Source organism: Amphiura filiformis, chromosome 4 (genome assembly GCF_039555335.1).
Source record: "Amphiura filiformis chromosome 4, Afil_fr2py, whole genome shotgun sequence".
NCBI classification, from domain to species: Eukaryota; Metazoa; Echinodermata; class Ophiuroidea; order Amphilepidida; family Amphiuridae; genus Amphiura; species Amphiura filiformis.
This window is the reverse complement of record NC_092631.1, coordinates 68,037,723-68,050,918: the sequence shown is the minus strand read 5'-3', so window position 1 is coordinate 68,050,918 and position 13,196 is coordinate 68,037,723. Positions and strand designations below refer to the sequence as shown.

Genomic DNA, 13,196 nt, shown 5'->3' with positions numbered 1-13,196 from the left:
AATTGACAGTTGATTCACAATACGATGCGCCTCTAGCGGTTGCTGGGAAGACGCCAAAATATGCAGTGCATCATGGGAAAATGTCGACATCTAAAGCCCGCGTAATACGAATACAACACAGGAACATGACATTGTGTTTAAATGTCATGATGTTACCGTGACAGGAGAATGCACACTAAAACAGCATTTTACAATTGTAGTAGATCCATTTTCAAACTATTGATCACACGGAATCCTTTGTGGAGCTGTTTTCAACATTATTATAATCACCCTTGGCACTTGTGTGACCTAAAAAGGAGATGTCGACCCTGCAGGTCAAAAATTGGACTAGCAAGAGCAACCGTTGGCGGTGCATTGTATTGTGAATCGCAAGAATTGGCAACCCTCTATGTTATACTAGAAGGCTGTCAGTTGGCAGTCCTTACAGATAGACTGCCAATTGGCAATCCTCTATGTAATACTAGAAGGCTGTCAGTTGGCAGTCCTTACAGATAGACTGCCAATTGGCAATCCTCTATGTAATACTAGAAGGATGTCAGTTGGCAGTCCTTACAGATAGACTGCCAATTGGCAACCCTCTATGTAATACTAGGATGACAATTGGCAACCCTCTGTTTAATAAGAGGGATGGCAATTGGCAGTCCTTACAAATAGGCATTTGAATGTTGCCAAATGTTGGCAATTAGAAGTCTACAGATAAGTCTCTGATCTATTAGGTTGCCAATCCTGATATTGTCTACCATCATTAGTTAAGTTGAACGGGGCTATACGTTCAGCCGAGCTAGTGCCTGTGTTGATAAAATTTATAATTACATATTAAGCCTATAATTACATTGATTATAGGCAAAATAGTGTAAAATTATAAACAAAATGCATCCTTAGCACAATAATCCTAGTAAAACAGGGCCATAATGATGCTGTCAAGAAAATGTTTTCCCTTTGCCCCCTCGGACAACTGACCCTGATATGTCATATTAGATTTGACAGTCAACACATGAACATTGGGACAGTATGAACACAGGAACTAGCTCAGCTGAACATATACCCCTACCTTTATACAGTGCAAGGTACCAAAACATTATGGTCTGTATGCACAAAACAGTTAGACCGGGTCTAAAGCTAGACCTGTCTAAGTGTAATTTAGTTCCATCAGGAATGGTTCTTCTTTCGCTTCTAAGAGTAGCTAGCAAATTCTAAAGATTTAAATGCAAAGTTCAAAATAATACAAAATAACTTAAGCAAATGTAAAGGAAAATATCCTTTCTCCTGGGACTAAATCCCACTTAGACCAGGTCTGACTCTTTTGTGCATAAGGACTTATAAGTCTATAATTTCGCCCTGTGATTGGGCTCGAATGTAGAAGGGTTCCAATCATCACAATTGCAGGTACTATTGCCCTATCTGATCATTTACAGAAAATGCTTACGGTTGGGCAAATTCTACATCATGAAAAACTGACACAAGTACACCAAAAACCAATTCTCATTCCAAGCTACATTAAAACAGGTGACCACACAAGTCATGTTGTAGTGCACAAGCATTTATTGTTAATTTTCCACAAGTTGTCAAGTTGGTGTTTCAATATCAAACCTACAATACAAGGCCCATTATGCCCAATACAAGGCCCATTATGCCCAATACAAGGCCCATTATGCCCAATACAAGGCCCATTATGCCCAATACAAGGCCCATTATGCCCAATACAAGGCCCATTATGCCCAATACAAGGCCCATTATGCCCAATACAAGGCCCATTATGCCCAATACAAGGCCCATGTTGCTATGCCCAAATCCACCCTTTGAATGGTGGTAGAGACTACATTGTTTGGAAACCTACATAGTACTATAGTATAAGAGGAAGCTGGACAACAAAGTATGACTTGGATAGGTCTTACGACTTGCGTGTGTTACTTACTTTTCTACATGTGGTCATACTTTTCACTTCACATTGATACAAATTAGTCTTAAAACATGTTTCACATTTTATTCGAAGAGTGTAATATATATATGCTTCACTGTAGTGTAGAAACACGGAAAATATACTTGCTTTGTATCAAATCCCAATATATAACTTGCCATACACAACATACATAATATTGGGCTATTCCATTTAATGTCCACATCCCCCCTGTGGAAGATATCAGAAATATCTCAACATTATCCTTCCACAGAGGAAGGGCAAGTTTTATAAGTTGCTTAATGTGCCAATTCCATTTCAAATTTATTCTCCCCCTGTGGACGATATTTCCAAAATCTTCCACAGGGTGTGTGTGGACTTTTAATGACATAGCCCGTTTTTTATATTTAATTTTATTTGGTTAAAACCCAATGCTGTAGAAGGCATTTCATTTATATTTCCTTGTACCTACAACAAGGTTTATATCGGACTGAAATAAAGGCAGTTTATCATTCTTAATAATAAAAAATAATTCCCACATACAATACAATTCATTATTTTTACCACTTTAATTTGGTTTAAATTTTACAACAACAAAAAAGACAGGCGGGTCTTAATTTCAATGACTTTTTGACAATGCTGTACTTGCTTCATCTGAAACAGCGCAGATAGAAAGGGAATAAAGAATAAGAAAAAGTGATTTTATGTAACACATTTGTAGCAGGGCAAGATCATGATCAGCTGCCGACAGGGAAAATTTTTGGTCAGTTTTTGCCCACTTCGGTAAAGTATTGTTCAGAATTTGGGCTATTCTAGTTGAAACCCATACACCCCAATGGAAAACGTGACTTTAATCGCCCACACAGGGGGTGTAGATTTCAAATAGAGTCGGCCATTCAGGTAAACCTATTTGAAAATCACACTCATGTCAGGGGGTGTATGAATTTCAACTGGACTAGCCCTGAGCCAACCAAGGGTGGATACTAACATAGGGTGCTTTCAGCAGGTGGGATTTTTACTCTTAAAATAAATTTCCCAATTCTATAGAGTTCAGGGTATGCAATTATGATCACTGAGTGCGTACAAGAGGCAAAAGTCACCACCTTCTATGCACTCAATGATCAATGGGTCAACCATCTTGTTGTCATGATTGATTTGTTTAGCACTTCTGCATTCACCTCGTATACGCAAGACACACGGCTCATGAATTTGGAAATTTAGTTTAATACCACCAAATGTAAAGTCACTTCCTAGTATTAAGGTTTGATCATTACACAAGAAAGATGATGAAAGAGAATCTGATTTTCTTAATGTGGCCAAAGTTGGCAGTAGTAAACAATTGAGATTCATGGTTGTTTATTATTGCCCATACAGCTTTAAAATACTGCAAAATTGTGGGGTTTTTTAAAGTATGGAAAACTCAGTATTCCTAGCAAAAAGTTTTATTTTAAAATCCCTGTTTCCAAAGTTTCTCTATTTCTTACTTATGTATTGAAATGTTTAAAAATGTCTGACTTTGCTCTGGGTGGCTCAGATAATTGACTCAATTGCAAGTTCCAAGTCCCATCTTTGTCAGAATTTCAGCCATTTCTAAAAGAGATTAAATCACACTTACAATGCAATATAAAATCACTATTAGTTGAGGGGAAACCAGTATGTGAAAAAACAAACCCATGCATGCACTTCTTATTTTTCAGCCTACTATTCCCCCCATTTTATACACATAAAAAATACTGCAATGTACCTGGCGACATTTTGTTACAGATAATTATACCGAGTGCAAGGCCCTATCTGCAATAGCTGCCAGGTATCATATTTTCAGATATGTACATCATAGAATACAGAAAGTGTCAAATGTCCATAGAGCAGCTATTGCAGATAGCAGCCTTGTTGCACTAATCCCTTGAAATGTGACTTTTGAATAATACTGTTAGCATATTTGTGTACATCCATATCAAACGGATGCACTTGACAGCTCCTTCATGCGACTCTTTTTACATAATAGCTGCTCGGAACAAATACCAGTCTCATCTCAAGTGGAGGTCTCTTCAAATCATCCCCAAGTCACATGGTTTAGGAGTGTTCTTTGTATTCCAAAACCATGTGACTTTGGGATGATTTAAAGAGACCTCTACTTGAGATGAGTCTGGTATTTATTCCTATTAATTAGGTGAAGAGACACCTGTAGCAGCTAACAAGTGCATCCTTTCGATATGGATGTACACATTTGTCTGTTTTAATCATGCTCTCTGACTGAAAACAAACTTATTGCAAAATAGCTTTCCTTTCTTGCCCAGTATTTCTCCCTTAGTTCTAAATGTTATAATAAGAGGTATGTCAGGTGCTTGCTAAATGTTCTTTGGTTAAATTTCGCAAAATGTTTTGATTATAATTAAAACAGAGACTGGATATTTGAGGAAGTGGCAGAGAGCACTGTGCCAAAGAGGGATAAAATATGAACTCTCTCCACAGACTTAATTGTAAACACTATCAACTCAAAAGGTTTAAAGGGGGGAGGGAAGACCTGATATCGGATCCCCTTGCCCCCATGCATCTCTGCTCAAGATGTGTCTACATGACCAAACACTTGCACCAAAGGCTCCAATCTCATAGATACCAGTACATTAAATTATTGAACCAACATCCAGCAGAGAGACCCAACAAAAACCAGCATCATCACTGTTTATTTTGGAGATTGTGATGAATTTGAAGATTGTAGGACTAAAATCCCAGAAAAAAACCCCAATAATACAAACCAGAAATGTTTTTTTTTAACTTCATGCAAACTTGATTTAAATGAGACCACCAGTACTCATCAGTTAAACAATACAATTGAATAGCAGGCCCAGAGTTTATTAAAAGTGTTGGGACATGCATTTGGAAGGAATAAAAGAATTTAGAAACTTTTACAAATTACTGCAACTACCTCTAAGGATGACTATGCTTTGTCAAGAGTATTCTACGCAAAAATATATCTTCCTTGAAAAATTAAAAAATAGCAGGAACAATACTAAATTTGCAGCAAAAACGGTATCATCAATACTACATTAAGCTCTTTGATTCCATCTATTCGTCGTTATAAAAAGCACCTCAAAGTTCTTTATTAGACTATAATAAAGCCATTATTTCATCATGTAACAAAATGTCATCAGAAATTCACAAGGTTGAAATCTTCATCATCACACTCGTTATCATGCACAAAAAATTCCAAGGTTTTTAATAATAATTTATGATGATAATAATAAACGGATTTAACAATACCAATTCAAATACACATATGTTTATCATTCGAAAGAAAATGTTACATATTAAGCTTGGACATTTCACTCATTTACATAAATCAAGGGCAATGCAACACTGCCTCATTTCCTTTTTGGAAAAAATGAGAAAAAAATTTCAGAAAATATGGCCTTTCCGGTGACAACAATGACTTACCGTATTTCCTCGAATAAACGCCCCTGGGGGCGTTGCATTTTCCAAAAAGGGGGGGTTTATCAGAGGTCATTTTTAGCACAATTCCCATAAAAATCACTAGGTAAGCGTAAAATTCACGCTAAAATGATGAACTAGAAACACTGACTTTTGGTTCACTTCCGGGTTTCCGATGCAGATTTTCGCCAATTATTGCTGCTATTATCAACCATGTGAGCAACTTGGTAAGCTTACTACACAAGATAGCATATGGAAATATCAGCATTTTTTAAACATCTTGGTTGAAAAAAGTGGTGGGGCGTTTATTTGGGGGGGGGGGCGACTATTCGATGAAATACGTTACATCCATTGCCTACACTATGGACCACAATGGCCTCATTCCAACTGTAAAGTTCAATAACCTCAATTAAACAATCATAGTGCAAAATTTGACCTCGAGTTGCAAGGTATGAGTTTTTGTATCAATGTATTGGGGTTAAAGACCTTTTTTTTTACCCAAGAAATTAAATTACAGCATTAACCATGATGGAGGTATGTCTTTGTTGTTCATACACAAAGTATAAAATTATTATGGAGTTGATGCCAGAATTTTTTTCTCAAAAATTTTTCTCAAAATGGAGATGCGGTAGTGTTGCACTCAACCCTCAATATGACTCGCTGAAATTTTCGGGAAGGCAGGAGGGACACTGAGTATATTTCTTTGGCGACTGACTGTATCATATAGTGTAATGAATAAGTGCCACAAGCTTGTTTTAAAGTTCTATAAGCATGAGTAGTTCATAGCAAAACGTTTTGTTTTACAAGAGGAAAAAAATAATAAGCACTTCAGTTCATAAGCAGGTGAGAAAGTAAACAAAAAATAAAGATACTTAAATTGTACAAGAAATCAAATAAATAGACCACATTTTTTTTAATATCTCCAATCTTAAAAGAAGCTTACAATTGACAAAGATGCGAGCGAGTTTTACACAAAAATGAACATATAGATGACATATTTACGTATTCAAATAAACTTAGATAATTTTAGTAAAATATTATTTATGACACTTTCAGTGTACTTCTGTAATTCATTCAGGAAATTATTATAGAATTAATTCACATTAATGATACAAGTTTTAGAAATAACTCAGAGCTCAAAATAAGTAAAACTTGCTATAAATATGATCCTTTTTATATCTTTTAATCATTTATGAAACTCATTCTGAATTGAGCTATAATTTGATTTTGCTGGAGGTATAATTCAGAAGCGTGCGAGTCTTCCTTTATAGTGAGCCCTGAGTTAGCAACAATACATATCTACATAGAGACCAACAACTATTTTAAACCAGGAAATTCTGACACACCATTTCCCCTATTACCTGTTGGGAGACGTTGGTCTATTCCATTTCAAATCCACAACCCCCTGTGGAAGATGTTAAAAATATCTTAATCATGGGGGAGTATGAATTTCAAATTGAAAGAACACATTACGCAACTCCATTTGAATTTCATATACCCTCTGCGAGAGAGGGAGGGCGGTTTCAAAAGAGTTGATTAATGTGCTAATTCCATTTGAAATTCATTCTCCCCTTATGGAAGACATTTCAAAAATCTTCCTTGGGGGAGGGAGGACTTTAAATGGATCAGCCCAATTTGATGCACCATTTATTTCCCTATTACCTGTTGGGAGATATTTCATATTAAGCCAATAGCTATTAACAGGAAATAAACCCCAATAGGTTGAGTAACAGGTGTAACGAATGACATACCTAACACATATTCTCAATGCAAATCTCTGCACACATGTTGTTAAGTCACTTACTCATAATTCACACATTTTGCAACACCAGAAACAATTGTTTTTTATTAATTAGCTGAGCAGAAGGCAAGCAAGAAGAACAACTAGTGGGAAATCCAGCTTCCCTATCATAGTTGTATTAAGTATAAAAAATGTTTGAGTGCTGGAACACCAAAGGTTTCCTAGGATTTTGTGCATTCTCTCTCATAAGCTGCAGTCTCCATGACAATGTAGAATCATGTGAAATGTAGAAGAGTCAATTTACATTTTTTTCCCTGTGCCCTATTTTGTCCTTTTTGAATATGTTGTTCAAGCAAGCAAAAACATAGGGTGTTCCATTTTTGTTTAGGAGCACCCATTTTGGTACTTAAATTGACTTGTCTAATGGCAATGTAGTGAAGCTTGCTTTTATATTTTCAAAACTGAGGATTTTTAGCTGGGGTTGAATTCACTAACATTAATTTGTGATACATCACACTCCTTCAATGCATAATGGAGTCTCAACATGTATAAATCCTACCAGATGAGTTACAATGGATTTAAAATGTGTGATGTATCAACTCTTTGTGAGATCAATTCCTGACAGTATAAGCAGCTGAAATATATTTAAAATGTTTGACATTCTACATAATAGAATTGATGCTGCTCAGAACGGTAAACTGCATATCCGTCTTTACACGCTTTTCAATGGGAAATGAACTTTGCTGCTTGGATGATGTCACAAGAGGTTAGCCTTTATTCCATATTGAAAAGCGTGTAAAGACGGATATGCAGTCGACCAGCCTCTGCTTCACACACACTCACACAAAAAGCATTACAACTTTAGAGAGAATAATGCCACAACTTTCCCAGTTCATCCCTTCAATGAAAACATGTGATTGACCTCACATTATGGTTTCTTGCTAAACATGATCATTGGAGTGTATCACGCACCCACCCACAAGAACCAATCAATGCTGCATAAAGGAAATAACAATACGAGCTACATAATGTAAAATAGTCTCATATCCACTGGGCTATTCCAGCTGAAAGCCATGCTCCCCTATGGAAAACAAGACCTTAAATCGCCCACACAGGGAGTGTAGATTTCAAACAGAGTCACCCATTCAGGTAACCCCATTTGAAATTCATACTCCCTGTGTGGAACATTAAAAGTCATGTCTTCAGTAGCGGGGTGTATGGATTTCAACTGAAATAGCCCATTGACACAGTTCAATAACCTCCACTTAATAACCATTGCACAGCATTTGACCTCCACTTGTGGAGTATGAGTTTTTGTACCCAGCACACCGGAGTTCATTCTATGAATGTACAAACACATTGAGGTCATGGAACTGTGTCTTGATAGATGAGTATGTATGTTATTCTAGTGTAAGCTTACCAATTTAATACTCACTTCCAGGTTTGTGGGAATCCCAACAACATACCGCACAAAACCTGTTTACAGGATATTTGACTACAATTTCCAAGTATTTAACTCCCCGACTAGATTTATGAGTTATACTGCAACAAGCAGCCCTCCTTGTGGTTAAAAGCTGTGCAAATTCTATTCAAATTAAGTTTGTGTGTCTATCTTATAAAGAATATTCAAAAAGATTTGAAGAAATGTCACTGATAATTAAGCAGGGGTGCAATTTTGTCAAACTTTACATGAATCAAAATTGATTCACACAAACTCATCTTCCTAGAATTAAGTTAACTTATTGCATGTAGAAAAGTCATGATTTTATTTAGGAGAATTTAGCTAAGTTCTCACATAATTTGCAGCCCTGATTAAGTAAGAGTGAAAAGCATACTTGACAGTATTTTATTTGAGTGAAAAACAATACAAAACCCAATCAATCAATAAATCAATCAGAGTAATTATACTTTGATCATAAAATTAGCATTTTGTAGTGCTGTCACCAATGACAATTTTGGCATAACTGTTCATCTCCTTTCAAGTAAACTCTGAATAAGATAGACCCTGTCAAATTTTGCTATAAGGCAAATAAAATCATCACAGCTCAATGGACCATATGATGTATGTAGAATTGACTCTTAGGCTTAGAAGTATACGGTATATGGTATTCGCTATACGAAATACGCTCATTCGATCAGGCTGAGTTCACATAGGAGTATACTATGTGAACTCAGCCTATCGAATGAGCGTATTTCGTATAGCGAATACCGTATACTTCTATGTGATCGCAGCCTTACGGTATCAGTAATAAAACAATAATGTTAAACATATTAGTGCTGTTAAGTAACATAAATGCCCACATTTCAATAGAAAACATTTCAATGCTACAATGAGTCAGTGAGTCAGACAGATAAATCAACAGTACTGTGTAACTAGACATTCACACAAGCACTCATGTTATAATTACCATCATTTTTCTTTCTTCAACCATCTTTTGTAAATCCAATTGTTTCGGTTCACATAATTATACCAGGTAAGTAAGTCAAAATAGTAAGTAATAATTATATGTAAAAGCTGGTATGAGCCAGTTTTCAAGTCAAAATACAGTTTCAATTTAATTCCAGTATAATTTGTGATGAGATTATGTTAACTACGTTTAGCTGCATGTTAACTTGGTTTAAAAATCCAGCAAACTAGTGTTGTTTTCTGCCAATCACCCATTTACAATGTAATATTACAATCCTGCTTGGAACTTAGTCTATCGTGCGTTTTGACATTCTTACACAACATAAAACTATAAATAAATCCAAAGTGTTACAAAATACATGAAATTGTCATCAAAATATTAATTCTTAAATAAATGTGTAGGTCATTGTGCTAAACATGTTTCTTATGAATAAAGAGCCCCCATAATTACAAAGTGGAGTCACCATCTTCAAGGTAGCATTGCCATGACGACAGTGATGATGCTGTATGCAGGTTGCCATGGAGACCAACTTACATTATGCAGCAGCTAACATTCTTGTTGTTTTTGGGTTTCAGTCTCAATTTGGGGCGGTGTTTTTCCAAAAAATCAAGTTGTTTAGAATTGATGGCACCACGGCGTTTTCTATGGAGAGAAAAATAGAAAAATTCAAAGACACAATTATAAATATTTGTCAGGTTTGATAGCAGACACAAAGACACATTGACTTCACCAACAATAAGAGTAAGCTTCTCACCAAAATACATGACTAAAACTCACCACCTGTACCAAGATTAATCATTCTTGGGGGAAGCATTTTACAATTGCACTATCAATTTCCCTGCAGTTTCACCTAGGCTCTCAACAATTTTCCCCAAATACATAAATTGCCCTTCCAATAATGTAAGATGATTGCCTTTTTCCTACTTCATGCATGACTCAAGTTCCAAGCCAAAATCTATTGGAAGAGAGGTATCGTTGAGAGAATGCAAGAGGGTCTAAGTTAACCCATTTCAAACAAAGACTTAGTGTACAGGGGCATTTCCTGATTCTAGCATCCCTTTTTAGGACATGGTTCAATAGATATGGTCCACACAAATGGCTTATTCCCAAAATGTCACTTGTTTCAGATATTAAATCTGCGAGTTGTGCATAATTGTATTAAAAGTGCCCCACATGCCATTCTGTCGTAATTTCTGTCTGTTGGCAGCCAAAAAATACAAATTGGACGATGTCTTTGTTAAACAACGGAAGCTACAAGAAAGGTTATGCACACAAACATTATGCGTCCTAGGTTTCTGCTGGTACAAAGATCTCAACTTTTTGTTTTTGGAGTAAGTCAGGGATGAGGTTGCAGATCATGAAGTGCCCTTTATTCAGTGTAAAGAGCTAAAATATTTCATATGGATTTGAATTTCCTACCAAATGTAAATCAATGAGACGACAAAACAGGATCTGGTCAATGACATCTTATAGAGCAATAACCTGCCTGGTCTAATGGCAATAGTACAACTTTCATTACATCTCTACAGTATGGAAAAAGTGGACAATTTCACAGAACATTAATTTTTTGCACCCTTTTTGCGAATTTTTGCACCCAGCACAGCGCGAAAATAAATATGTCTAGAGTATGTTCTTTTGTATGTGTATGTACAAAAAAATTTACAATCAAACTAACTAGCTCAAAATCGGTAAAGCATGAAATATTTACACACACAAAAATTACCAAGTGCTTCACCACTATTCCAATTCAATTTATGCTTGTTATCGTCAATATCGACAGCCCTGGCAATTAGTTAATGAGAGAGAAATGTCATGTCTTGTTTTGACTGGCAGAAAGGCAAGTGATTAAATTGTGATTAAAGTATATTTTAATAATAAAAGTGACAATCATTTCTTAAAATATAACTTCTATCCTTAAGTTTCAGTCCATCAAGCCCATTTTGCTTTGTTTGTAAACAACTGCACTGTCAGCTGTGGGAGTTTCGCGAGTCACAAAAATTCGCAAGAAAACAATTGTATTTTCTATTGATAATTTGCAAAAATCAAGACTGGTGATCAATGTGAAATTCTAATCCCAGATAATTTTTGAAGAATACAATGTAGGCTCAAAAGAACACTTGTGGGTGGTTTTTGTTCTTCTTTTTTTCACTTTTTGTGTGTAGCATTTCACAAACTTGAATGACTTTTCATGCCTGCATCATTCTAAAATTAGTTTCTGCAAAAATATATACATAAATAAAATTCTACTCTCTATTGACTCAGTACACCCACCAGTCCCACTTGAGTAAGAGAGGTGTTGAGGCATCAACACTCCACATGATGACATCTATAAATAAAAACATTTCTAAGCCCTTGTGTTTCATTTTGCATTTTATTCTTTGCCAAGCAAAGGTGCGATGCTCCCTTGAAGATACACAGTGTAATTCTCATTTAATTAGCTACACCTTTGTTTCCAAGGACTTGGGGCTATCATAGACCTTTACCCAGTGTGTTAGAATGAGTAATATGAACATGATGTATTACTATGTAGGTGTCAAATGTGTACTATTGAATACCAATGCTGACTGACCTATGTCAGCAATCCTTCCCATTTCATTTGTAGGTTAATGAGTCGATGCATTGAGGTATCATAACAATCAAGATAAGACACAGCATTTTGTGTGAGGTGTTCAAAAATTATATATTTTAATGTATGATATTTTGAAAGAAAAGCAACATTATGTATCAGTCTATAGAGATAATGGGCAGAGAAGAGTTTTAGTTAGAGTTTGAGGCTTCTAGCCAATCCTGCCCCCCCCCCCAAAAAAAACAACAACAACACATTTTTATTTTCCTAATGGTTGCACAGTATGTTTGTAGAGTGTTTACTGTTCATGCATTCAATTCAACCTTCAACAAATAAATGCCCTTTTCCAAATATTGCAAGTTTAAAAGATGATGTGTGCTACAATCTATCTTGTATTATGCACACCAAATATGATGTTTCTACTCATTTAATTTTAATGAAACAGCTAGTTAAAATGTGACATTTTTGGGTAAAAAACATGCTGGTTACAAAGATGACAACATGGCAGAAAAGATTCTCCAGACTCTTTCTGAACATTTTGATATGGCAAGTTCTATTTTAGGACTGTGAACACATCATTTAGAATCAGCTGTTAAATACAACTCATACTCAGCATTTTAATCTGCTATTTACAGAAGTACAATGAGAGTAATGAAATCAATTGAGATCAATGCTAACTTGTTCAATAATTCTCTGCAAAATGGACCTAATTCAATAGAAAGAGGAAGCAAGACATTTATAAATCAATGCACAGGATCAACTGATGCAGTCAATATTTTTATTGCTTGGATTGGAACCATCCCAAAGCCACACTCTGATAGTAAGCACACATATGCCATATATCACAGCACATGATAATACTAAGATATTATTTTCACATCAAGATAGCCATAATATACCATGCGGTAAATGACATGCTCACACTATTGATTTAGTCTGTTGAATTTGGCAGAAAGATTGCCAACTGAACAGGATGAATGTACCTCTATCACCATAAAATCGCCAAGGTTACTTTTCACATAATGCTTCATCTTTTTCCTCTATCTACCGTACCTATTTTCCATCGGAGGCACTCTCCACCTGCTAGGCACAAGAGGCAATTTTGGTTGGATTCCCATGGTATGGCTGGAATTTTAGCAGAAAGTCTCCTAGTTA

The 13,196-nt window shown here is 35.8% G+C and overlaps 1 protein-coding gene across 1 annotated transcript in view; it reads right to left on the bottom strand.

The window, feature by feature from the left end:
* Window positions 1-1,493: 1,493 nt before the first annotated feature.
* Window positions 1,494-13,196, bottom strand: part of LOC140151279 (protein tyrosine phosphatase type IVA 1-like) — a 52,087-nt gene continuing 40,384 nt past the window's right edge. The window contains 1 exon segment of the mRNA XM_072173560.1: window positions 1,494-10,117. Coding sequence (XP_072029661.1) covers window positions 10,006-10,117 — 112 coding nt within the window. The 3' untranslated portion in view covers window positions 1,494-10,005.